The 27,933-nt window shown below is 50.3% G+C and overlaps 1 protein-coding gene and 1 pseudogene across 5 annotated transcripts in view; both read right to left on the reverse strand.

Annotated features, from left to right (window-relative positions):
* The window catches only part of LOC119564216 (zinc finger protein 628), a 51,333-nt gene extending 23,725 nt beyond the window's left edge, over positions 1–27,608 (reverse strand). The window contains exons 1-4 of one of the 5 annotated variants that reach the window (XM_043535402.1): positions 26,274–26,400; positions 13,855–13,944; positions 13,260–13,445; positions 1,445–1,573 (exon numbers count right to left, since the gene is read on the reverse strand). In XM_043535402.1, the coding sequence (XP_043391337.1) occupies positions 1,445–1,573; positions 13,260–13,445; positions 13,855–13,882 (343 nt within the window). In that variant the 5' untranslated portion in view covers positions 13,883–13,944; positions 26,274–26,400. Of the gene's footprint in view, positions 1–1,444; positions 1,574–13,259; positions 13,446–13,854; positions 13,945–24,402; positions 24,472–26,024; positions 26,401–27,558 lie in introns of those variants that run through there. The other 4 variants (XM_037883468.2, XM_043535401.1, XM_043535400.1 and 1 more) reach the window with 4 other exon arrangements.
* Positions 4,240–9,734, reverse strand: LOC119564094 (annotated as a pseudogene).
* Positions 27,609–27,933: the final 325 nt, after the last annotated feature.

The following is a 27,933-nucleotide window of genomic DNA, read 5'->3' on the forward strand; positions in this document are numbered from 1 at the left end:
TGGCTCACTCCCTGCGAGCCTGCAGGGATCCCATTGGCTCCAGCTAAGCAGGGTCAAGCCAGTTCAGGATTTAGAGGGGAAACTGAGGAACATCTTGTGCTGCATGTGGTCAGGCCCTAGCTAAGTCCATACCTAAAGCACGGTGTGGAGGTGAGACCTCTGCACGGCCTCTAATCAAGCTGAAACACTGGACTGACCGTGCAGCACACGCTGCAAGGGACACGGTCACAGCATGGTTATAGCAAGGCTACAGCCTAGGCCTTCACCGGCGCTCTTGCGCCAATCCGCCAGCATGACGGCTGGAGCAGGCGCTGTGCTGCTGTCAAGACGTCAGAGCTAAATCCCGGGCACTTGTGCTCATTGAAGATCCCGGGGTACTTTTCATGAGAGTCAGGGCGCTGCCAGGGGTCAGTGGGGGAGGGGCGGGGTGGGGTGTGAAGGCAACAGGGCTGCACTGTGCTAGGACTCCCATGGGTGCTAGAGCAATGGCGGGCGAGTCACAGAAGTACTCAGGGGAAGCCTAGCTCTAAGGCCAGACTCTCCCCTGGCCCCAGGAGGAAGCTGAGCGAATGGAGCCGACAGCCCGGGGAGGAAGCAGTTCTGCTCGCAGAGGAGAGAAGAGAGACACGCAGCTGGACCTCAGCTAGGCCCAGGAAACCTGCTCCAAGGCGCGCACACCTGCTAGTGCTTTGGCTGCACTTGTTCTTTGTGGGGCTGCCTGGCAAGCTGCTGCAGCTCGACACTGAGGGGTGTTTAATTGCAGCACAGACACGCCCCGGGGCTGTCTACTGGGGCTATTAAACTACTACAGCCCAGCTGGCAGCGCTGTACGAGATTCACCGGCTCATGGGCCAAACACACAGGCGCTTTGTTTGGATTTAAACTTTTCTCCACTTCCCACGCTCGAGCCAGGGGTTGCAGCCCAAAGCAGATGAGGACTTGGGGTCTATTCCCAGATGTGCCACGGACCTGCTGCAAGCCCTGGGGCACGACCCCTCCCCCTCGGCCTCCATCTCCACCCTGCATCTCATCTTCAACCGTGAGCTAATCGGGGCAAGCGCTGTTTTCTTGTTTTAAGTACACACAGCATCTAGCAGAATGGGGCCCTGAGCTCAGGTGGGGTCTCTGAGCTCTACAAATAAATAATAAACATCCCGCCGTTGGGCTACTGCATGAGAACCTGAAGGCAGACACAGAGCAGAGACGAAAGGGAAACTGGCCAGTTTGGTTTAATTGTTGACACTGAGAAAAATGCAACAAAGAATTTGCACAGCAGGATCACTGATGGGTTAGTCCTGTAATAAACTCCCACCCTTTGAGCGCCTTGGGGTTTACTGGTACACAAGGAAGTGTTATTTTAGGGGAACCCATCCCCATCCATGGGGGATCCCGTGGAGGAGGGGAAGTATGTATTGATCACTTCTAACAGCAGTGATTCTCCTACCTGTGGGAGCAAGTAGGGAGCGGGCGGCTGTCCTGCTTCCCCGAGCCGACGAGACGCTCGCCTCAGCGATCGGTTTGGTGACAGGCTCTCGCTGAGCGCTCACAGGCAGTGGTACAACAGTAGGGAGTCCTGTGGGAAATTGAAACAGCAGCAGCTCTAAATCACATGCCTGCTCGTGAGACATAACAGAGAATTTCACAGCGGCCCTGCCACCAGCATGGACTGAAAATTGATCAGAGTCACTTCGAAACAGACACAGCACACCATCCCATTGCAGACTCTGGGCCTGAGCCCCCCTGCTCTCAGGGAAGGGATAGCGGTCACCACAAACCAGTGGGTAGGACCCTCCTCATGTCACCACATCAGCAAAGATCAAACATCCAGACGTGAAACTCTGCAAATTACACTGCGCTCTGCAAATTACACGGAAAAGGTCACCTCTCCTTAGTGTGCCGCGGCTACCACATTCTTTTTAAGTTGAGCTGCTGGCACAACCCATCTCGGAGCACTGTGCCAGCACGCTGTAAATCAGTTTGCTCCCCATGGGATTAGCAATGAATTAATGAGGGCAAGAACTGTCTCCGGCCTGTGTCTGTGCAAGTGCCTAGTGCAATGGAGTGCTGGTTCCCAGGAGTGGCTCATTTCAGGTTGTTCTGTGCCAGGCCAGTTCAGCCCCACTCTGTGGTGTGTCAGTTCAGACCCACCATGTCAAGCCCTATGTTCAGTCAAATGGGTTGGCAGAAAAGTTTGTAAAAATAGCCATAAATAGTAAAGACACTGATTTAAAAATAAATATCCCCTCCCCCAGGGACATGTCTACACTGGCCCGTGTCAGCTGACTCAGGCTTGCAGGGCTGTGAACCTACAGTGTAGACATTTGGGCTCGGGCTGGAGTCTGAGCTCTGGGACCCTGTGGGTCGGGAGGGTCCCAGAGTCCAGACTGCAGCTTGAGTCTTCATCTCTACACTGCAATTTTACAGCCCCATAGCCTGAGCCCCACAAGCCCGAGTCATCTGACACGGGCCAGCTGTCGGTGTTTAATTGCAGTGTAGACACACCCATTGGCTTCTCTACTGACACTGTTAAAACTGCTACAGCACTGCTTACAGCACTGTACAAGCCTCACGGGCCAAAGGACAAAAGCCTTCGTGCCAACACCTAGCAAATGACTTGAGCCAAAAAGACAGATCACCCTGAAGTAGTTAAGTAAAGAGATACAAGCTGGAACCTGGAACCAGAGAAACAAGAGTGTCCAGCATTCTCAACTGCAAGTGGGAGAGGAGGTTAGATTTCAGGCGGCTGACAGGTACCTGATACAGCATCAAGACCACACAAGGCCTGAGGTCAGCCCTACAGGAGGGACACAGAAGGCATCTAAGCACAACCAAAGAGGGCACCAGGTCTGTTTCTGTGGGCCATCCCAGTTGTCCCAGTAGCACAACCTGCCCCTCCAGTCACTGACAATGGCAATGCACAAGGAGCGGTCTGGGCTCCAGAGGCAGAGCTGTTTGGGGAATACCACATTAGCAGAAAGGCACGGTGGTCCAGACACAGCAGCAGCATCGCCAGCCCTAAGCACTGAAAAATCATCAGTTGGGTTTAAAACCCACAAGATATTAAAAAAACACATACACATTTTGGGTTCTTTTTATTTGCCTTCTGGTTTCTAAGCCTAAAAGTTACAGTGAGGTCACATTTTCAAACTTTCCCCTGCAATCACAATGGCTAGAAACTTGCTTTTTATAGACAAACCAAAGCAGAGATTCTTACATATTCATGTGACTCCAGGAGCTGGGGCTTAAAGACAGACACTAAATATAGTGTGATTCATGATAAAGTCACACAAGTTAGCAATGCTGCAGTCCCTACTGACAGATGTTCAATAATAGCAAAAATAATCCTCTCAGGACGGTACAAGAGCCAAGGACCAATGGACCCAGCTATGGAACGGCCTTCCTGAGCCATTAGCTGAGTCTAGACTCAGAGCAACTTTAGGGACACAGAGAAGCTGGCCCTTGGACAAAGCCCGTTACTGGAGTGACATTCATAACCCTCCTGCCCCGCCCCCCGAGAATAAAAACCAACAGATCCCACCATAAGACGAGCTTTTTAACCCCAAAAGGGAGCAGAACCAAAGACTCCAAGGAATCCAATTGCTAATGGATATTACATGGGAGGTGCCCACATGCTACATGGTGAGTGGCAGTACAAGCCCTGACATTGCCTGATCCTGACCTGCCTACCTACCTTCTCGATCCCCTTTGGGAGAGTTAGTAGCTGGCTGGACCCCTCTGCGTTTGGCTGAGGTTATGTTTTATTTGCATTTGATTTTCAAAGAAAAGGAAGATGCAAGAGGAAGCCCTGGAGTCAGTGACACCTGACCCCTCTCATGTGACAGAATCTTTGTAACCCTGACCTAGATCCCTTCATGAGCCACTTGACTGCTGGTGTTGGCGAGGCTTGGATTCAGGGTACTTCCATCCTGTTAGAATGGCACATCCTCTTTTATACAATGCGTGTGCAATACTTCCTTAGACAACAGTTTAGGGCTATTTTTTCAAAAGTCTATTAGTCTCCCTCCCTAAGTAAGGAGGGCTTTCTGTTTAAGGGGATAGGAAGATGGGGCTGTTGCACCCTTGGTTTTGCATTATTTATATATTTTATACTTTCCTGAGTCAGTTGTTACAGAATTAAAACCCAGACAAGTTATGTGATAAACAGGTACTCAGCGGTTAAAACGTGGCTAACGTTTTTCCCTATGATTCGAGTGCATGAGCCGCAGACTTGCGCTGCCTCTATGGTCCAACACAGATCACAGACAAAGATCTGGTCAAGCCGGTCTTCACTAGACAGCCACGAACAAGGTGAAAGAAAACCCGCCATGGTTTCTTGCTGGCCATAGTGTAAATGCTGAGATTCAGTGCAGAATTAATGAGGGCCACGGCAATGAACCAGCCAGCCTTGTATAAAATGGCACACTTTTACTTTGCAGACTACATCCGTGAGCACCAGAACAAACAACGGAGGCCAACAGGCGATGAATCCACCAGTTACAATCAGAAATGTCCTACACCATGCCATAGATCTCCGAGTTATTAGTATGTAAATATCCACGCAAAGCATAACAATTGTCGTCAAAATGGTTATAAAGACACATATGGAATAAAGAGGCAAACCCTGTTGAGCAGTCTGGTAAGTTGTTGATACGTTTCCCGTTGAGGGTTTCTAACAGTACCAGGGAAACTGAGATAAGCCGACATGGTCTGATAAGAAAACCTTGTACTTTTTATTTGCCTTGTAAGGCCTCCTTTTAACCACGGTCAAATGTCTCTCAATGGCTAGGTCTAACAAACTAAAAATGGAAGCTCCTAGGGCAACAAACATATAGCCTTTCCTAATAAACCAGATTGTGTAAGACAGTCTTGGAGTTTTCCTTCCAGACATAAGAATGTTACTCAGCCCTGGTCTACTCTAGGACTTTAGGTTGAATTTAGCAGCGTTAAATCGATGTAAACCTGCACCCGTCCACATGATGAAGCCCTTTTTTTCGACTTAAAGGGCTCTTAAAATCGATTTCCTTACTCCACCCCTGACAAGGGGATTAGCGCTTAAATCGGCCTTGCCGGGTCGAATTTGGGGTACTGTGGACACAATTCGACGGTATTGGCTTCCGGGAGCTATCCCAGAGTGCTCCATTGTGACCGCTCTGGACAGCACTCTCAACTCAGATGCACTGGCCAGGTAGACAGGAAAAGAACCGCGAACTTTTGAATCTCATTTCCTGTTTGGCCAGCATGGAAAGCTGCAGGTGACCATGCAGAGCTTATCAGCAGAGGTGACCATGGAGTCCCAGAATCGCAAAAGAGCTCCAGCATGGACTGAACGGGAGGTACGGGATCTGATCGCTGTATGGGAGAGAGGAATCCGTGCTATCAGAACTCCGTTCCAGTTTTCGAAATGCTAAAACCTTTGTCAAAATCTCCCAGGGCATGAAGGACAGAGGCCATAACAGGGACCCAAAGCAGTGCCACGTGAAACTTAAGGAGCTGAGGCAAGCCTACCAGAAAACCAGAGAGGCGAACGGCCGCTTCGGGTCAGAGCCCCAAACATGCCGCTTCTATGACGAGCTGCATGCCATTTTAGGGGGTTCAGCCACCACTACCCCAGCCGTGTTGTTTGACTCCTTCAACGGAGATGAAGGCAACATGGAAGCAGGTTTTGGGGACAAAGAAGATGATGATGATGAGGTTGTAGATAGCTCACAGCAAGCAAGCGGAGAAACCGGTTTTCCCGACAGCCAGGAACTGTTTCTCACCCTGGACCTGGAGCCAGTACCCCCCGAACCCACCGAAGGCTGCCTCCTGGACCTGGCAGGCAGAGAAGGGACCTCTGGTGAGTGTACCTTTTAAAATACTATACATGGTTTAAAAGCAAGCATGTGAAAGGATTAATTTGCCCTGGCATTCGCGGCTCTCCTGGATGCACTCCCAAAGCCTTTGCAAAAGGTTTCTGGGGAGGGCAGCCTTATTGCGTCCTCCACTGTAGGACACTTTACCACTCCAGGCCAGTAACACGTGCTCGGGAATCATTGTACAACAAAGCATTGCAGTGTATGTTTGCTGGCGTTCAAACAACATCCGTTCTTTATCTCTCTGTGTTATCCTCAGGAGAGTGAGATATCATTCATGGTCACCTGGCTGAAATAGGGTGCTTTTCTTCAGGGGACACTCAGAGGTGCCCGTTCCTGCTGGGCTGTTTGCCTGTGGCTGAACAGAAATGTTCCCCGCTGTTAGCCACGGGGAGAGGGGAGGGTTGAGGGGGTAGCCACGCGGTGGGGGGAGGCAAAATGCGACCTTGTAACAAAAGCACATATGCTATGTATGTAATGTTAACAGAAAGGTTTACCCTGAAAGAGTGTAGCCACTGTTTTATAAAATGTGTCTTTTTAAATACCGCTGTCCCTTTTTTTTCCTCCACCAGCTGCATGTGTTTCAATGATCACAGGATCTTCTCCTTCCCAGAGGCTAGTGAAGATTAGAAAGAAAAAAAAACACACTCGTGATGAAATGTTCTCTGAGCTCATGCTATCCTCCCTCACTGACAGAGCACAGACGAATGCGTGGAGGCAAATAATGTCAGAGTGCAGGAAAGCACAAAATGACTGGGAGGAGAGGTGGCGCGCTGAAGAGAGTAAGTGGCAGGCTGAAGACAGGGCTGAAGCTCAAATGTGGCGGCAGCGTGATGAGAGGAGGCAGAGGCTGCTGGAGGATCAAACCAGTATGCTCCAGTGTATGGCTGAGCTGCAGCAAAGGCAGCTGGAGCACAGACTGCCATTACAGCCCCTGTGTAACCAACCGCCCTCCTCCCCAAGTTCCATAGCCTCCACACCCAGACGCCCAAGAATGCGGTGGGGGGGCCTCCGGCCAACCAGCCACTCCACCACAGAGGATTGCCCAAAAAACAGAAGGCTGGCATTCAATAAATTTTAAAGTTGTAAACTTTTAAAGTGCTGTGTGGCATTTTCCTTCCCTCCTCCACCACCCCTCCTGGGCTACCTTGGTAGTCATCCCCCTATTTGTGTGATGAATGAATAAAGATTGCATGAATGTGAAGCAACAATGACTTTATTGCCTCTGCAAGCGGTGATCGAAGGGAGGAGGGGAGGGTGGTTAGCTTACAGGGAAGTAATGCGTACCGCGCACTCCTGTGCTCTTCTAACCGCCCTGGTGTCTCGCTGCGCGTAACCAGCAGCCAGGCGATTTGCCTCAACCTCCCACCCTGCCATAAACGTCTCCCCCTTACTCTCACAGATATTGTGGAGCGCACAGCAAGCAGTAATAACAGTGGGAATATCAGTTTCGCTGAAGTCTAAGCGAGTCAGTAAACTGCGCCAGCGCGCTTTTAAACGTCCAAATGCACATTCTACCACCATTCTGCACTTGCTCAGCCTGTAGTTGAACAGCTCCTGACTACTGTCCAGGCTGCCTGTGTACAGCTTCATAAGCCATGGCATTAAGGGGTAGGCTGGGTCCCCAAGGATAACTATAGGCATTTCAACATCCCCAACAGTTATTTTCTGGTCTGGGAATAAAGTCCCTTCCTGCAGCTTTTGAAACAGACCAGAGTTCCTGAAGATGCGAGCGTCATGTACCTTTCCCGGCCATCCCACGTTGATGTCGGTGAAACGTCCCTTGTGATCTACCAGAGCTTGCAGCACTATTGAAAAGTACCCCTTGAGGTTTATGTACTTCCCGGCTTGGTGCTCCGGTGCCAAGATAGGGATATGGGTTCCGTCTATCGCCCCACCACAGTTAGGGAATCCCATTGCAGCAAAGCCATCCACTATGACCTGCACATTTCCCAGGGTCACTACCCTTGATATCAGCAGATCTTTGATTGCGTGGGCTACTTGCATCACAGCAGCCCCCACAGTAGATTTGCCCACTCCAAATTGATTCCCAACTGACCGGTAGCTGTCTGGCGTTGCAAGCTTCCACAGGGCTATCGCCACTCGCTTCTCAACTGTGAGGGCTGCTCTCATCTTGGTATTCATGCGCTTCAGGGCAGGGGAAAGCAAGTCACAAAGTTCCATGAAAGTGCCCTTATGCATGCGAAAGTTTCGCAGCCACTGGGAATCGTCCCAGACCTGCAACACTATGCAGTCCCACCAGTCTGTGCTTGTTTCCCGAGCCCAGAATTGGCATTCCACAGCATGACCCTCCCCCATTAGCACCATGATGCATGCATTGGCAGGGCCCGTGCTTTCAGAGAAATCTGTGTCTATGTCCTGATCACTCACGTGACCGCGCTGACGTCGCCTCCTTGCCCGGTATTGCTCTGCCAGGTTCTGGTGCTGCATATATTGCTGGATAATGCGTGTGGTGTTTAATGTGCTCCTAATTGCCAAAGTGAGCTGAGCGGCCTCCATGCTTGCCTTGGTATGGCATCCACATAGAAAAAAGGCGCAGAATGATTGTCTGCCATTGCTCTGACGGAGGGAGGGGCGACTGACGACATGGCTTACAGGGAATTAAAATCAACAAAGGGAGTGGCTTTACATCAATGAGTATTTCAGGCAGGACTTCATGGAGGGTTCCAATAAGAAATGGTGCACCTAAATAATTGTTCTTATTGGAACAAGCAGGTTGGTCTGGCCTCTGATTGATACATGGCTAGATTTACCTCGCTGCACCTTCTCTGTGAGTGACTGCAGTGTGACCTAGAGGAATGAGTCCCCTAGAAGGGGGATGGGGGGGAAGCAAATGAGTACAAAACAAATCTGGTCCATTTCTTGTTTTGACCCACTCCATCTACCTTTTACATCTTTGGCTGGCAGCAGACGGTGCAGAAGGACTGCAAGCCATCCACATCTCATGGCTGCCCGGCAGAAGATGGTGCAGTAGGTCTGCCAGCCATCCTCATCTCTTGTCTGTCTGGCAGAAGATGGTGCAGTAGGACTGCTAGCAATCTGTATCGCCTGCCTGCTCACCATAAGATGGTTCAATAGGACTGACTGCAGGACTAAAGAGAATGACCTGGTCAAGTCACTCCAAATTTAGTCCCTGCACCCATGTCTGCCCAGGCTCTCCTGATCGACCTCACAGAGGCGACCAGGAGCACCTCGGACATGACGATGACAGCTACCAGTCCTACTGTACCGTCTGCTGCCACAAGGCAATGGGTTGCTGCTGCTGTGTAGCAATGCAGTACCATGTCTGCCAGCACCCAGGAGACATATGGTGACGGTTACCTGAGCGGGCTCCATGCTTGCCGTGGTATGGCATCTGCACAGGTAACTCAAAAGGCGCGAAACGATTGTCTGCTGCTGCTTTCATGGAGCGAGGGAGGGAACAGGGGCCTGACGATATGTACCCAGAACCTCCTGCGACAATGTTTTAGCCCCATCAGGCATTGGGATCTCAACCCAGAATTCCAATGGGCAGCGGAGACTGCGGGAACTGTGGGATAGCTACCCACAGTGCAATGCTCCGGAAGTCGACGCTTGCCTTGGTACTGTGGAAGCATCCGCCGAGTTAATGCACTTAGAGCATTTTCTGTGAGGACACACACACTCGAATATATAAAAACGATTTCTAAAAAACCGACTTCTATAAATTCGACCTAATTTCGTAGTGTAGACACACCCTCAGTAAACGGTGCCAAGTAACAGATCACAGAGAGTTAGACTGCCAACCAAAAAGTACGTACAGTTGTGCAATGTGTTATTTTTCCAAAGGGCAACCAACACCATCAAGCTCTCCAGGACTACGAAACTACATATGAACAGACATGCAGCATTTGTTCAGTCCATGCGATCAGTTGCTTTTTCTCCTAGAATATGTTTCCTTGACAGCTGAAATTGGACTCTTCCATCTTCAATCAATAGGTCTGAAAAGCTCATTCTCTTTCATACAACAGCAACAGCTTCTTAGCCAGTAATTTACAGCCAATTGTTTAAGAGTCCATTGGCCTCCCACCCCACATAAGAGGGATTTCTGTCTGGGTCACAGCAGGATATGGAGAGGCGGTTCCTGTCAAAAGGGAAGTAGGTTGCACAGGACCCCATGTACTTGTGCGTGTGTTAGAAATATAGGCAGTAGGGCATCTGGGCCAACACAAAATAGCCCTGAACCATTCATCTCCCCCCTTTTCTATATACCTCCTCAAATCATGCCCTCTTCCTTAAAAGCTGTGCCTTTTAATTCCCCCCCAGGCCCTCTGCAGTAGGCTTTTAGTCATCCTAACACGCGTTTTCAGTAATTGCCCAGGGCTTTCATCTACTGTCTTGTATTATTTAACTGTCTAAAGCATCTAGGGTTAAGGTGTTATATAAAAAAAGAAAAATAATTCTTTAGGGCCCCTTAAATGTGATGCTAGACAAAAACAAAACAACATAGTTGCTGTTAGGGTATTATTTAAGGTGTGTCATAGGGATGTGTCTCTGCTGCAAAATAATGATTTAGTTATGGAAATGAAGTAAACTTAATTTCCTGTTCTTGGCATCTCTTTAAGCTGTAGCAGATACATTCAATTTAAAAAACATGTTTACATTATTTTTTAAATTTGTGATAGAAAATTGAAATAAAATATTTAAAAGCTAATTTTATTTAATTTTAATCATGTGATTAAAAATTCTTTTGCTGCAAACACCAAATTCGTTTAGAAGACAGGAGGTGGCGGCTTGAGGGGATCGGTTTCTTCAGATAGGCCATGTCTCAACTATTAAGTAGAAGGAAAAAATGGCCCGAATAAAGGCTTTGCTTCTCCACAATTGACAAATGCCAGCCCTGTATAAACTGCCATTACTTCATTAGACCGCTACAAAATATCCTCAAGACATGGGTTTTGGTTATTTTGCCTTTACAAGTTTGTGAGCGTGTGTGTGCGCGTGAGAGCACACTACAAAGCTGCTTCACTTACATTTATCAATGTTCTGTTTTCTCGTGTTATCTTTAAAAGCACGTGTGACAGCTACAAAGCATTTATCGGTGCCCACTGTTTCCATGTTAAACATTTGAAAGTTTATTTGTTAAACATAATTGCATCAAGTAAAGTTTTAACAGAATTTAGATTTTTAAAAAAGTCAGGAAGAAATAATAAAAAGTGGTAAAAAGCGTTAGGACCTCTTTGACAAAAATTAGTTCAAACTAGCCTCTCTTTTAAGTTAGGCTGCATGTGTGTTTTGTATAACATAATGCTGAAGGGAATCTAAAGCTTTCCTGACAGTTTACAAGTAATACGTTTTTAGAACAATATAGGTTTGTCTGGGATTGCCTTTGAATGTTGGGCAATTCATTTAGGCAAAACTTTAAAAAGCAAGCTAATGCTATTTTTTTGAAGACTGGGATATTTCTACAAAATATCCCTAAGACAAAAAGTGCTACAAAGCATTTTTCATGTTAAACTTACAAGTTTATTTGTTAAAACTGTACGTGGTGTGACGATGCTTAAGAGAATTTAAACTTTTTAAAAAGTTAGGAAGAAATCGCATCATCCTCTTTGGTAAAAAGCATGATCACTTCTTTCACATTAATTAGTTTAAACTAGCATTCGGAACATGCTAGGTGGAACTAGATGGGATTCCTGATCTGGCACAAGCTGTCGGGGCAGGGGAGTTTAGGGAGCCACATGGAGTTGGCATTTACAGACATGCACAGCTAATTAGCAGCACTTCCTCCCCCCCCCCCCCCCCCCCCCCCCCATGTTGTACAACATCACCCCAAAAAACACGGAGACCCAAACCCACTTGTTAAGTTGACCGCAAAGAGCTAAGAAAGGAAAGGGTGAGAAGACAGCCAGGACTGCTGTCTGACTCTGCCATAGGCTGCATTCGTCTCCTTAAGACAACATCCCCCAGCAACCGCTGCAGCAGAATCCTCCCTAGCAGGGCTCTAATCCTGGTGTTGATCAGTCCCTGGGGGGAAGCCCTGTTTTGCATTTCCTCTGAGGCCAGCCCTTGCTTTATCTTTATGGCTAAGGGGCTCCCCTGCTGGGAGGGAGACGATGACAGAGATCAGGAAGAGTTAAGGGAGTAAGCTGCTGATGAAGCCAGATCTGTCAAACCAGATGGAGAGGGAAAGGAGACCGAGCAGGGAGAAGAGACTGCCATTCTCTAAACAGGACCAGCCAAGGAAAACACAAGTTGGGCAGTGCCCTTTGTTTGCTTCTTTAGGGTGGATGTGAAAGAAATGATCCCAGTATCCCCCTCCCACACTAGAACTGTAGGACCCATCTAGAAGGCTCTCTAGAGTTGCTAAATTTGGTTTGCTAATTCCTGGAGGTTTCATCACATGACACTCTCTAATTAATCTGTAATTCCTGGAGACTCAGGGCAATCCTGGAGGGTTGGCAACCCTTATTGGGAGTGATGAGCATTGTATGCTTTGCGTGTGTATTCTGTTTTGGTGACTGTTAATAAATAGAGGTTAAGGATATTACTCCCAATAAGGCAGATGAAATTTTCCTGCTGGCCAGTCAGGATCGTGTCACGGCTGGGAGGAGGCTGAGCTGTGCCAGGGCCGAGGCAGAGCTCTGAGGCACACAGGAGAGACGTCAGCCTGCCCAGCCTCACCCGAGTTCTCCCCAGCTCCCATGTCAGCATGTCCCCAAACAGGAACAAACAACTGCCCCGGCAAGCATTGGCTTCTCAGCCTCCCTCCCCACACCCGTCCCACCTGAGGTTGCTCTCAGAGGAGAGGCCATGCACTGACTGAGCTGCGGGACTGAGGGGGGTGGCCATGGGGAGGGGAAGTAGCACCGGCCCAGTTTGGGGGGAGAGAGATCTCTCCTGCAGCCAGGCACACGTTCTGCCACGCAGCAACACTGTCCACCCCACTGTCCCCCCCTGCCCCCATGACAGAGAAGTAGGGCCAAACCTGAGTGGGCACCCCAGCCAGTGGGGCGGCAAGCACTGCTCCTCCTCACCACTGCCATGGAGCCACTCCTGTTCCAGGAGCGTACCACCCTGGCCCCACGCTGCAGGGCGAAGCGGCTGAGAGGCACAGGGATTGGGCATGACACTGAGCCGGCCAGGCAGGGAGGTGGCAGCTGAGCATGGCCCAGACTCAGTGGACAACAGCTGCAGCAGGGATGGACGGTGTACACCTCGAGAAAGTTCTCAGTGCCTCTGCCAGGGCTCACTCCAGTAGCTCTGCAATGAGGCCCGAGGCCCACTCTCCATGGTCCCACATGCTGGGCAGTTGTTTTCCTTGGGATAAAGGTAGTTCAGACCCCTTGTTACCTGCTCCTGGGCTGGGAGCACCCAGATGGGCTGTGATAGCCCAATGTGCGCCATGTGCAGGTGGTGATTTTTTACCGTTGGAGCAAGATGGAGGGGATCCGGTCACTGGCACCTCAGCAGGGGGAGGGGCTGGATTTGGCAGACTCGCCCATCTCTTGTCAAAGGCTTTGTGCGGGGCCCTCCCCACATCGGGACTGGGGCAGCCGATCCCTTTCACCAGGGAATTCAGCTTCTCCAGGAAGGAGCCTGGGGCAAACTGGCCTGTTGGCAGAGAGACGAGGAGAATCATGCAAGGTGTCACGTCATCACTGGCTTCTGTTTCTACACTGGCACAGAGAACCGCCATCCCCACTTCCCCTCCTATCAGCCCACCCCCCCGCGCCCTGACCCCTTCCTGCTCACCACCACAGCTCCTCCCTTGTCTCAATCACTCCAGAAGCCAATCTAACATAATGTTGGAGAATGTGGCATGGCTCACTAGGGACACGCTGCCCTGGCTGGAAGAAAGCTTAGGAGAAACTGAGGCAGAGAGCGGAGAAGCGACTTGTCCACAGTCACACAACGGGTCTGGGCAGAGTCAGTCCTAGAGCTCAGATGCCCAACTCCCTGCTCTATCCACTAGGACATGCTGCTCTTCCATGCTTTGTTCTCAAAAGATAAAGGGCATTACCTTCATTTGGCAGGCTGGCAGCCTCCATTGTCCCGTCTCGGGCGCTCTGCAGATGACTGGATGGTTGGTTTCTGAGCACGGAGCTCGAAGCTGTAACAGCAAAATGTTACTCTGAGGGAGGCTGCTTCCCAGCAATGGGCAATACGCCCAGCTCCAGAATGCAGGAACCACTATGGAGCATGGCTGAGGTTTCCAATGGCCTCCAGGTCCCATTGTATTCTCAGGGATGCTGCTTTGTTTTTCCTTACAACACTCTTCTGTCTGCCCTTGCGCCACAGCAGCCAGCCCCAAGCAGACTCTGAACAGGCAGGCCCCTAGGCCCGTGTGTTGTCTGGAACCAGCCCTGGAGGTCTCTCCTCAGGGCTCTGAGGCTCAGAGCCAGCATGGAAGCACCGCTGTGGAATGGAGCTCCTTGCTCATTAACCTCATTACGTAAACACCTGACAAGTCAGTAGCAAACCTGACCCTGCTCTAGGTTGCCAGGTGCCTGGTTTTGGACCTAGCAGCGTCCAGTCAGTTGTACTGACCGGACACCAAAAGTCCAGTTACCCCAGGGGAAGGCGTTGGGTCATCAGCTCACAAAGTCCCAGAAGAACTCCACCCTAAGGCCCAGCAGGGAGGGTTTTCCCCTCTCAACCCCCAGCCGGCCTCAACTTTTCTGAGTGTCTACAAACATGGTCCCTGCAGAGAGCCCTGGTGGAAGCTTGTTCCACTGCCCAGGCCCTGCCCAAAGAACACACCACCACCAGCTGCCTATTCAGTCAAGGAGAGTCCAGCTCCAGCCAGGGGCAGCAAGTTGTATGGGCCCATGGTACCTGGGCTCCAGCAAATTCAGGGCCCAGAGGGCCTGGCTCCACCAATGTTTGGGACCCCAGCACCCCCTCCTGCACCCCAACCCACTGTCCCAGCCCACGGCCCGCACCCAGCACCCAAACTACCTCCCAGAGCCTGCATCACAAATGCCCTCCTGCACCCCAACCCCTGGCCCCAGCCCAAAGCCTGCACCCAAATGCCATCCCAGAGCCCACACCCCATCTGCACTCCAACCCCTTCCAGCATCCAAACTCCTTCCCAGAGCCTTAGGCAGGTTTGGGGGGGGGACTTGGACCCGTTCTGGGCACCTCCACAAGTTATACAAACCTGCCACCCCTGCCTCCAGCATTTCCCCAGGCAGCAGGGAGAGGCAAGTCCAGGTCATTTAGCCTGACTCTGTTGCAGAATTCTGTGCCAAGTCTGCTAAAGGAGACCATTCATGGGGTGGGTCAATCTGTATTAGTGGGTCAGAACTGCCTGGATTCAAGCTGCCTTTCGACGGCAGCACACGCTGGGCCTGGGCCCTCTTTGCACCAGTAGCCCTGCTGCGAGCTGTGGCAAAGCATCTGGAAGACTGCAGACCCCAGATATTCATCTCCCCCTTGGTATGTTGCAGCCCAGCCCGAGAGGCCAAGCAATAAACAGGGAAGATGGAGACAGCCTGGGATTTGCTGGCAGTTTTGTTTGCAAGCTTTCAGGTCTTTAAGGGATTGTCTATATGGCGAGATCGACTGGCACTCCAAAGCAGAGCAATTATTCTGGAACAAAGTCATTTATTTCTGTGCAGCATCCGTGCAGAGAGCTATTCTTAGAGCACGGTAGTGGATCAGCAATCGTTACCCTGCTATAGCTAAGCCGTGAGGTTGCTCTGACCTGTGTAGGTAAGGCCTAACCCTCCAAGATGACATTCAAGGTTGGGTCAGAGATCTGCAAAGGTGCCCACATGGAAACCAGGGCGGTCTCTTGGCCTGGGAACACTGCAGATCCTCTGCTCTGTTCTTTCCCCAATGCCCCGTCCACTCCTCCCCACTCCTCCTCCAGCCAGCGTAATCAGCAGAGTGGTTGGGGGAGGACATAGAACTCATGCACTGGGCCTGGTTCTCAGTTACTCCATTCCGCACTTGGGGCAGGGCTAGAGGAGGATCATGGGCTTTAGATGATCTTTGCGCTTCTTTATTCTGGGACTATGCAGTGGCCGGCCCTACTTCTACCGTAAGTGAGATCAGTCACTGCAGCGTGGTATGCTCCAGCCATGCCCTGATCCACCGGTTGTAATAACTAAGCCTACACATTTATCCTGTGAGCTCAACTGTGAGAAGCGAGTGGAAGGTCATGGAATGTCCCAATAACCTAGAACAAATATTGATGGCAAAAGATAAGAACGGGAGACAAACTGGAATAGTCCGCACAAAAGGCCTCCTAATATAACTCAAGGACTTTGTTAAGATCATGCCTGGTGAACAGGAGCAGTGCGAGACCGAAAATCAATTAACCCACATTGGTGTTGGAAATTAGGTTTAATTGGCAGACAAAACAACAAGGGGATGGGCTATTCCACCCAACACTCCCTGGCTATGGCAATGAGCCTCAGCATCACAGCTGCTACCTCCACCATTGCGTAAGATCCCGAACCTTCGCCCATCCTGGTCCTGAAAGATGTCCTGACCAGACCGGGCCAGAGAGCGGGACCCAGATGACATCACCATCTCTACCGGCTCCAGCTGAATCTCAAGCACCCCCTGCGATGTGAGACTTTGCTTTCCTCCCTCAAACGTGTCCTTTTCCAGCTGTACCTTATTTCTTCACTTTCCTCTCTCCCTCTCCTTTTTCCTCGTGTTTACTATGAGCTGGCCAAGACTGCATATTTTGCAACAGTGCTTTAAGCCTGTGACCAGAAAGAGGCAGCTCAAAGCAATGCCCTAAACAGCTTGATGCTGAAACAAGTTTGCCAGATCTTGGAGTGGCTCATAAGACCTTGGGGCTCGGCCTGTGTTTTTCCAGCAGTGAGGCTACAAGTGAGCATCAACTCCAGAAACTGTAGCTTCAGTCTCCAACTTAGTTGTTCTTTTCTTCCCCCTTTTGTGTGCATTTGTCTGGTTTTATCTTCTAGGAAACAGGACTGGACTTTAAACAGCTCTAGCCCATCCCTTCCCCCGCAAAATGACACTTATCACAAGGTGGTTTTTCCTTCTAAAGTCACTCTCCAGCTAAAGGGAACAAGGGATGCTTTAAAATGAAAGCCTTATTTAAACATTTCAAAGCTATAGGACTCAGCAGGATGAAGTTTCTGTACCAAAACCCACATCTTGTTCAATTCTGGACAGTGACTGGGTTGTGTTAACACCTTTGACTCTCGGGGCCCCTTTTATCCATCTAAATTAAATACTCTTTCCCACCACCCACCCCACACACAGAATGCTGAGAGCAGGGCAGGTTCAGGTTCAGAAACCTTCTGCCAGCTCCATAGAATCATAGAATAAGAGAGTTGGAAGGGACCTCTGGAGGCCATCTAGTCCAAACCCCTGCCCAGAGCAGGACCAATCCCAACTAAATCATCCCAGCCAGGGCTTTGTCAAGCCTGACCTTAAAAACTTCTAAGGAAGGAGATTCCACCACCTCCCTAGGTAACGCATTCCAGTGTTTCACCACCCTCCTAGTGAAAAAGTTTTTCCTAATATCCAACCTAAACCTCCCCCACTGCAACTTGAGACCATTACTCCTTGTCCTGTCATCTGCTATCCCTGAGAATAGTCTAGATCCATCCTCTTTGGATCCACCTTTCAGGTAGTTACAAGCAGCTATCAAATCCCCCCTCATTCTTCTCTTCTGTAGACTAAACAATCCCAGTTCCCTCAGCCTCTCCTCATAACTCATGTGTTCCAGTCCCCTAATCATTTTTGTTGCCCTTCGCTGGAATTTTTCCTCATCCTTCTTGTAGCGTGGGGCACAAAACTGGACACAGTACTCCAGATGAGGCCTCATCAATGTCGAATAGAGGGGAACGATCACATCCCTCGATCTGCTGGCAATGCCCCTACTTATACACCCCAAAATGCCATTGGCCTTCTTGGCAACAAGGGCACACTGTCGACTCATATCCAGCTTCTCGTCCACTGTCACCCCTAAGTCCTTCTCTGCAGAACTGCTGCCTAGCCATTCGGTCCCTAGTCTGTAGCGGTGCATGGGATTCTTCCGTCCTAAGTGCAGGACTCTGCATTTGTCCTTGTTGAACCCCATCAGATTTCTTTTGGCCCAATCCTCTAATTTGTCTAGGTCCCTCTGTATCCTATCCCTACCCTCCAGCGTATCTACCACTCCTCCCAGTTTAGTGTCATCCGCAAACTTGCTGAGGGTGCAATCCACACCATACTCCAGATCATTAATGTGCAGAGCAGCTGCACAAGGGGATTCTCAGCAGGCCACTTCCACCCACTTTTATGGTGCTAGAATAGCAGAAAGGGGCCTTGGCATAACAGAATCAGGCTCCCAAATCTTGGGTACTTAGTCAGGACTCTCCAGGTTTGCTTTCACCGGCCATGCCCTATAGACCAAGGCACAAGAGACTCAGGGCTTTTTTCTACCAGGGATGCAGGTTTGTCCTTTTTAAAAACTTTAAAATAATGTTTTTAGAAGTTAATTTTAAAAATGTTTAACTCTATCTTGGGCCTTATCTAAGGGAGAAAGTTGCACTAGGTTAGTTTACAGTGTGATTATAAACCAGTACAAAAGGCAATGTGAATGGTTTAAACCAGGCTTATTTTGCTTTGGCTTAAATCAATTTGGAATCAAACAGGGGTGTTTCTAGTGGGGTCCTACAGGGATCTGTTCTTGGCCCTACGCTACTTAACATTTTTATCTACGACCAGGAAGAGAATATAAAATCATCCCCAGTAAAGTTTGCAGAGGCACAAAGACGGGGGCGAGCAGTAAAGAAGGAAGAGGACACTGATACAGAGCCACGTTGGTAAGCTGGGCACAAACAGTGTACATTTTAATATGGCCAAATGTAAACGTATACACCTAGGAACAAAGGCTATAGTACTGCTTATAGGGTGGGGGCCTCTATCCTAGGAAGCAGTGGCCCTGAAAACAACTTGGGGGTCATGGTAGAGAACCGCAGAACATGAGCTCCCAGGGTGACCAAAAGGACCAATGCAATGTTTGGATGCACAAACAAGAGAATCTTCAGTGGGAGTAGAGAGGTTATTTTACCTCTGAATTTGGCACTGGTGACACCACTGCTGGAATCCTCTGTCCAGTTCTGGAGCCCACAATTCAACAAGGCTGTTGATAAATTGGAGACGGTGCAGAAAAGAGCCATGAGAATGATTAAAGGATTGGAAAATATGCCTGGTCTTTTAGCGATATGCTCACGGAGCTCAATCTATTTAGCCTAACAAAGAGAGGGTTAAGGAGGTGACTTGATCACAATCTGTAATTACCTACATGGGGAACAAATGTTTGATCTAACAGACAAAGTTAACACAATCCAATGGCTGGAAGTTGAAGCTAGACCAATTCTGACTTGAAATAAGGTGAAAAATTTTAAATGAGGATGATCAGCCTTCCAAACAATTTACCAAGAGTTGTGGGGGATTCTGCATCACTGGCAAGTTTTAAAACAAGACTGGATGTTTTCCCAGAAGATCTGCTCTAGTTCAAATAGGAATTAAATTCAGGGAAGACCTATGCCTTGTGTTATACAGGAGACAAGACGAGATGATCACAGTGATCCCTTCCGGCCAGTTAGAATCTATTAAATGAGCTGCTTTATCAGAAATCAGAACATCCACATCCATTAGCTAGTTTAAAATCACACCTTAAATTGAATAGATGCTGCTTTCTCATGCGGACAAGGCCTAATATAGCATCAGCCAGCTCCATGGAAGGCTCACAGCCATGGAAACTTATCTCCAGACAACTACCAGCAAACAAGTATGATGCCCTGCCAAGAGTCTTCCCCAGAAACTGATTCTGGTGGAAGGGGGGGCAACTTTAACCATGATTCCAGGAGCTACTTTGGCACATGAAAACTTTTTTGGCAGATAACTTAGAAATTAGCTGACAGAAGCACTGTATCTAATTTCTATATAGAGAAAGCTCTCTCTCTCTTTCTCTCTATATATAACACCAGTTAAAGCCATATTTTAAATTTATATGTAAATTTAGAACAATCGGGACATAATCCAGCAAGATACTCCCACTCCCAAACCATACAAATGAGTCAAACCAATGGCCCATTTAGCCCAGTATCCTGTCTTCTGACAGTCAATGGCAGATGCTTCAGAGAAAATGAACAGAACAGGGAATCATCAAGTGATCCATCCCCTGTTGTCCACTCCCAGCTTCTGGCAAAGAGAGGCTAAGGGACACTGTCACAGTCAGAACATGGGGTTGCAACCATGACCATCCTGGCTAACAGCCACTGTTGGACCTCTCCTCCATGAATTTATCTAATCCTTTTTTTAACCCTGTTATAGTTTTGGCCTTCACAACATCCCCTGGCAACGCATTCCACAGGTTGACAGTGCGTTATGGGAAGAAACACTTCCTCTTGTTTGTTCTAAACCTGCTCCCTGTTAATTTCATTGGGTGACCTGGTTCTTGCATTATGTATAAATAACATTTCCTTATTCACTTTCTCCACAGCAGTCAACATTTTATAGACCTTTATCATATCCCCCCTTAGTCGTCTCTTTTCCAAGCTGACCTGTACTCCAAACTGTATCACAGAATCTCTATGGATAGTAATTCCACGCGCGAATAATAATATAGCAGTAGGGACATACTACCGACCGCCTGACCAGGATGGCGATAGTGACTGCAAAATGCTCAGAGAGATGAGAGAGGCTATAAAAATAAAAACCTTAATACTAATGGGGGATTTCAACTATCCCCATATTGACTGGGTACATGTCACCTCAGGATGGGATGCAGAGATAAAAGTTTCTTGACACCTTAAATGACTGATTCTGGGAGCAGCTAGACCTGGAACCCACCAGAGGAGAGGCAAGTCTTGATTTAGTCCTAAATGGAGCACAGGATTTGGTCCAAGAAGTGAATATAGCTGGACAGCTTGGTAATAGTGACCATAATATAATTAAATTTAACATCCCTGTAGTGGGGAAAACACCATAGCAGCCCAACACTGTAGCATTTAATTTCAGAAAGGGGGACTACACAAAAATGAGGAAGTTAAACAGATATTAAAAAGTACAGTGCCAAAAGTGAAATCCCTGCAAGCTGCATGGAAACTTTTTAAAGACACCATAATAGAGACTCAACTTAAACGTATACCCCAGATTAAAAAACATAGTAAGAGAACCAAAAAAAGTGCCACCATCGCTAAACAACAAAGTAAAAGAAGCAGTGAGAGACGAAAAGGCATCCTTTGAAAAGTAGAAGTTAAATCCTAGCGTGGAAAAATAGAAAAGAGCATAAACTCTGGCAAGTGAAGTATAAAAATATAATCATTAGGAAGGCCAAAAAGAATTTGAAGAACAGCTAGCCAAAGACTCCAAAAGTAATAACAAAAAGCTTTTAAGTACACCAGAAGCAGAAATCCTGCTAAACAACCAGTGGACGATCGAGATGCTAAAGGAGCACTCAAGGATGATAAGGCCATTGCGGAGAAACTAAATGAATTCTTTGCATCGCTCTTCACAGCTGAGGATGTGAGGGAGATTCCCAAATCTGAGCCATTCTTTTAGGTGACAAATATGAGGAACTGTCCCAGATTGAGGTGTCATTAGAGGTGGTTTTGGAACAAATTGATAAATTAAACAGTAATAAGTCACCAGGAGCAGATGATATTCACCCAAGAGTTCTGAAGGAACTCAAATGTGAAATTGCAAAACTATTAACTGTGGTTTGTAACCTATCATTTAAATCAGCTTCTGTACCAAATGACAGGAGCTAATGTGATGCCAAATTTTAAAAAGGGCTCCAGAGGTGATCCTGTCAATTATAGGCCAATAAGCTTGACTTCAGTACCAGGCAAACTGGTTGAAACTATAATAAAGAACGGAATTGTCAGACATATAGATGAACGTAATTTGTTGGGGGAAGAGTCAGCATGGTTTTTGTAAAGGGAAATCATGCCTCACCAATCTACTAGAATTCTCTGAGGGGGTCAACAAGCATGTGGACAAGGGGGATCTGATGGATATAGGGTACTTAAATGTTCAGAAAGCCTTTGACAAGGTCCCTCACCAAAGGCTCTTAAGCAAAGTAAGCTGTCTTGGGATAAGAGGGAGGGTCCTCTCATGGACTGGTTAAAAGACAGGAAACAAAGGGAAGGAATAAATGGTCAGTTTTCAGAATGGAGAGAGGTAAATAGTAGTGTCCCTCAGGAGTCTGTACTGGGACCAGTCCTATTCAACATATTCATAAATGATCTGGAAAAGGGGGTAAACAGCGAAGTGGCAAAATTTGCAGATGATACAAAAACTACTCAAGATAGTTAAGTCCAAAGCAGACTGCGAAGAGCTACAAAGGGGTCTCACAAAACGGGGTGATTGGACAATCAAATTGAAGATGAAATTCAATGTTGATAAATGCAAAGTAACGCACATTGGAAAACATAACCCCAACTGCACATATAAAATCATGGGGTCTAAACTAGCTGTTACCACTCAAGAGAGAGATCTTGGAGTCATTGTGGACAGTTCTCTGAAAACATCCACCCAATGTGCAGCAGCAGTCAAAAAAGCTAACAATGTTAGAAACCTTTAGGAAAGGGATAGATAATACAACAGAAAATATCATAATGCCTCTTTATAAATCCATTGTACGCCCACATCTTGAATACTGTGGGCTCCTCTGGTTGCTCCATCTCAAAAAAGATATATTAGAAATGGAAAAGGTACAAAGAAGGGCAACAAAACTGATTAGAAGCATTTGTGTTTTCTGATTAAGAATCAGAGCTATGTACAATGACTTCCTCTGATTTCCATCAAGAGCAACTGAAATGTCTAACTGACTGTTACTCTGAAAATAAAACAGATCAGCTTTGTGGGAGAGTTAAGGAGATCAGCACTCAACAGATCTCTTCTCCCAGAAACTGCTCTCTCCTGCCTCTCAGCTGGGTGACAAGGAGCTATTTACCCTCATGAAGTGCTTTGAGAGCCGTTTGTACCTCTGCTGGGTGCACAGGCTCTCAGCCACCCAGCTGCAGCGGGTGCTTGGGAACCTCATCAGTCTCACCCTGTGCAGGGGTGCAGAGCAATGCTGACAGCTCTCCGGCTCCGGGACACGGAGCAGCCGCGGCCCACACAGCCGGGGAATTTACATTTCCCGGGGCCCAGGGGGGAGCTGTTGATCCAACTCCCGGGGGCCAGCCCTGTCAGCCACCAGCAACTTCTTACTCAGACCCCAGCTACCGGCTGCGGATTCCTCTGGGCGCAGAGCAACAGTTAGTTTTCCTGTTTGCACTCCACTGTGGTAGGAAACGGAGGGGGAGAAGCCCCCCGCTCACCCTAAATGGTGCCCCAGGCTGTTTCAATCTACAGGTGCGTGTTGGAAAACGACTACATTGGCAACAGACCAGCAGGGAGTGGGTGGGAATGGGGGAGTTCAGGTAGGAAAAGCCAGTTCCCTGAAGGGATCACTTCAAACCTACTTGTTCCCGTAGGTGCTGGAACTAGGGGTGGTGCTGCACGCTCTGGCTTGAAGTGGTTTCCATCACATACAGGGTTTACAGTTTGTTCAACGGCTCTCAGCACCCTCCCCTGTAAAAACTGTTCCAGCACCTCTGTTTGTTACCATTTGGATACTAATGACATGAAGCCATGTCTACACAGGGACAGGAAAGTTAAGGCACATCAACTTCAGATGTGAAGTCAAAGCACAAAAGTTAAAACTGAGTCACATCCTCGTGGCAGTTTGTCTCTCTCGTCCTGAAGTTAAGTGCCTAGGAGGAGAATTAAGTTATGGCAAACTAAGGCCACTTAACTCCTGCTTTCTCCTAGGAGTAAACGTGCTTTAACTTAAGGATTGTCCACATGGTGCTGCAGTGCATAAATGATAGTGCACAGTAACATGTTATGCTCTAACTGCCACCGGTAGACTGCTGGCACTGACTAAATGTGCTGTGTAGTCCCATTTCGAGAAGGACTATGTCAATGCATGGTGGATGCCTTTTAGTTCACGCCAGTCAGGTCTACATGGGGCAGTCAGAACTCTACAGGTCAGCTCGGGCTACAATTCATGGCCCCTGGTGCCAGGTAGACAAGCCCCACTCACACTGACTTCACCCTTCAGTTGACTGGCCTTAACTTTCCAAGCGTCCAAGCCCTATGCAAGGCAGCCTCAGAAAAGCAGCTAAACCTTCCCCTGCAACCCCCCTAATCTCATAAATGCATCAGGCCTGGCTTGGTTCACAGGATGGAGATCTGTACGAACATCCTACATGTATATGTACGTAACACCTTCAACCCAGGTACCATGAACATAAGCTGATATGCAAACTTTGAGTGGAGATCACTTATCCACCATGACAATCCAGCCACTGCTGGGGTGGAACGTGGCAGCTCTTGAGTTTATCTTCATTATGCAGTCCAGAGAACACAATCGTTTGCAACAGGAAGACAGAGAGAACAGGAGATAAAACCACAGCAGCAGAACACAGCATGTCTACGTTCACATTAGCCAGTTGTCTGACTAGAAATACCCAGCACAATGGGACCCCAACCGGGGCATTTCAGCACTAATATTTACTAGCAGTAAATGTTTTACCATATGAACTTTGATAAAGTGGGATCCTCTCATTCCATCTCACATCAGAAGTCTTGGCCCACCAGGCTTTGTTACTTAAAAATTAGAATCGGAGGCGAGGTTAAACGAGACAGGCAGTAGATAGCAAAATTCATGTTTACAGGTTTTTTTAAAAACATAACACATTAATGTTATTCCTTTGAAAATTAGCAGTAACATCTCCGTGCCCAAGGGCAGTGTTTTTCAAAGTACTGGCTATGTAAGGCACTGGGTCGCCTTGCTCAGCACCCGGGGACCCTAGCGGCTCTGGTCAGCACCGCCGACTGGGACATAAGTCCCATCAGCGGTGCTGCCTGGCTAAGGCAGGCTAGTGCCTGCCTGTTCCGACACCACGCTGCACCCCGGAAGCGGCCAGCAGCGGGTCCAGCTTCTAGGCAGGGAGGCGACGGGGCTCTGCTGTGCGGAGACGCTTGCACGCCTCTGCCTAGGAGCCGGGCCTGCTGTTGGCCGCTTCCAGGGCACAGTGTGGTCTATGGTGCCAGGACAGGCAGGAAGCCTGCCTCTGCACCCCAGCTGCGCTACTGAGCGGGAGCTGCCGGGGTAAATCCGTGCCCCAACCTTGTGCCCCCCCAAACACGGAACCCGTTCCTGCGCCCCAAACCCCTCATCCCCGGCCCCACCCCAGAGCCCGCACCTCCAGCCCAGAGCCCTGATCCCCTTCTACACCCAACCCCCTGCCCTAGCCCTGACCCCTCCCAAACCCAGAACCCCTTCCTGCACCCTAAACCCCTCATCCCTGGCCCCTGCCCAGAGCCTGCATCCCCAGCCCAGACCCCTTCCTGCAACCCAACCCCAGCCCTGAGCCCCCCAAACCCAGAACCCCTTCCTGCACCCCAAAACCCTCATCCTCAGCCCCACCCCAGAGCCTGCACCTCCAGCCCAGAGCCCTGACCCCCTTCTACACCCAACCCCCTGCCCTAGCCCTGACCCCCCCCAAACCCAGAACCCCTTCCTGCACCCTAAACCCCTCATCCCCAGCCCCGGCCCAGAGCCTGCACCCCCAGCCCAGACTCTCTCCTGCAACCCAACCCCAGCCCTCCCAAACCCAGAACCCCTTCCTGCACCCCAAAACCCTCATCCACATCCCCACCCCAGAGCCTGCACCCCCAGTCCAGAGCCCTGACCCCCTCCTTCACTCCAACCCCTGAGCCCCCCCAACCCAGAACCCCTTCCTGCACCCCAAAACCCTCATCCCCATCCCCACCCCAGAGCCTGTACCCCCAGTCCAGAGCCCTGACCCTCTCCCACACCCCAACCCCCCGCCCCAGCCCAGATCGCGCCCCGCAAACCCCTCATCCCCAGCTCCATTGGGTCGCAGGCATCAACAACTTTCTTCAACTGGGTCCCCTGAAAAAAAAGTTTGAAAACCACCGCGCTAGTGTAGATGAGGCTCCAGTGTCTACCCCTGCCCAGAGCAGCTCTTACTCCACTGCAGTGGGGACACAGCTTACTGCCAGCTGGGGCAAACACTGCCCCCGCCCCCACCCGGGCAGGCAAGGGGCATTCTCCCCTTTTGTCCACACCAGCGGGAAGGAAAGGTCTCCCTCGCCTCTCTCCCGCTGCGGCCCAGATGCGCTTCTTACCCAGTCACCTCCGGAGAGACTCTCAGGGCTTGTCTACACGAGGTGGAGGTACAGCCAGGGCAGGAATGACCGCAGCGCTCGCAGCCCCTTCGCGGTGGGGGGCCCTGACAGCTGGGTCCCCCCGCCCCAGCTCTAGTGGCCGCTCTCCCCCCAGGCGCTCCGCAGCCGCACGTGTCTCTCCGCGCCCCCGCCAGGCGGAAGGCTCCGGCTGCGTGGCCCGGGGCGGGGGCTCCGGAGCGGGACACTCACCCCACGCGGCAGCCGCTCTCCCGGGCAGGGTCACAAAGCGCGGCGCGGCGCGCCCGATCCGAATCTGCCGCGGGCACAGCCGCGCAGGCGCCGTAACAGCTGCCGAAGCGGCGGCCCGGACCTTCCCCACCCCCTGCTCAGCTACCAGCTGTGGCTGCTCCACGTGGGACGGGACGGAAGGGGGCGGGGCCTCCGCTACTGGCAGCTGGGGGTACCGTACAGAGGGCGGGGGGAGTTTGGGGTACAGAGGAGGAGAGTGGGGGCACCGCACAGAGCCGGGGGGGTTGGGGTACAGAGGAGGGGAGTGGGGGCACCGCACAGAGCCGGGGGGGGGTTGGGGTACAGAGGAGGAGAGTGGGGGCACCGCACAGAGCCGGGGGGGTTGGGGTACAGAGGAGGGGAGTGGGGGCACCGCACAGAGCCGGGGGGGATTGGGGTACAGAGGAGGAGAGTGGGGGCACCGCACAGAGCCGGGGGGGGATTGGGGTACAGAGGAGGAGAGTGGGGGCACCGCACAGAGCCGGGGGGGTTGGGGTACAGAGGAGGGGAGTGGGGGCACCGCACAGAGCCGGGGGGGGTTGGGGTACAGAGGAGGAGAGTGGGGGCACCGCACAGAGCGGTGGGGAGTTTGGGGTACAGAGGAGGAGGTTGGGGGCAGCCTGAGAGTGCTGGGAGAGTTTGGGGTACAGAGGAGGAGGGTGGGGGCACCGCATGGAGAGTGGATGAATAATTTGGGGGTACAGCACAGAACGTGCTGGGAGAGAGGAGGAGGAACATGGCACAGGCTCAGAATGGTTCATCTCTGCGGCTCTCAGTCTGGGCTTGCTCCAAGTCCCAGGCCTGTCAGCTGCTCCCAAGCATCCTCAAGGGGTCTGACCTAAAGCCCAGTGACCATAATGTGAATCTCAACTATTTCACTGATCAGTTAAAAACCCACAACCCCCCCTGCACCAGCTAGAAGGGCCCATTCTGACCATCTAGTCATGGAATCATAGAATATCAGGGTTGGAAGGGACCTCAGGAGGTCATCTAGTCCAATCCCCGGGCTCAAAGCAGGACTAATCCCCAAGTTTTGCCCCATCCCTAAATGGCTCCCTCAAGGATTGAACTCACAACCCTGGGTTTAGCAGGCCAATCCTCAAACCACTGAGCTATCCCTCCCCTCTCGGGGGGGGGGGGGGGTGGGGCGGGGGTGTCTCAAACACCTGGCCTGCGGAGCTTTTTCCTGTGGCCTGCCATAGCTCCCCTCACCCTCCGCGTGTGTTGTGTCCCGCTCCTCCCCTACCTCCCAGTGCTTCCGTCACCAAACAGCTGTTTAGGACTTTCCAGGAGAGAGGGGAGGAGGCAGAGAAGAGGCGGGGCCGGGCGGGGATTTGGGGAAGGGTTTGGAATAGGGGCAGGGAGGGGGTGGAGTTGGGGTGCGGACTTTGGGGAAGGGGTTGGAATGGGGGTGGGAAGAGGTGGGGCGGGGGTGGGGCCTCACAGAAGGGGTGGAGTGGGGGTGGGGCCGGGGGCGGGGCTTTTGTATCTTTGTATGAAAAGGCCTCAGTGATGCAGCCCTTGGGACAATGTACTAGTCCTCATGTGGCCCTCCTGATGATTTGAGTTTGAGATCCCTGAGTCTGATGACTTGCATAGCTCAGGCAGAGAACCTGACCCA

This window comes from Chelonia mydas, chromosome 24 (genome assembly GCF_015237465.2).
Source record: "Chelonia mydas isolate rCheMyd1 chromosome 24, rCheMyd1.pri.v2, whole genome shotgun sequence".
In the NCBI taxonomy this organism is placed as follows: domain Eukaryota; kingdom Metazoa; phylum Chordata; order Testudines; family Cheloniidae; genus Chelonia; species Chelonia mydas.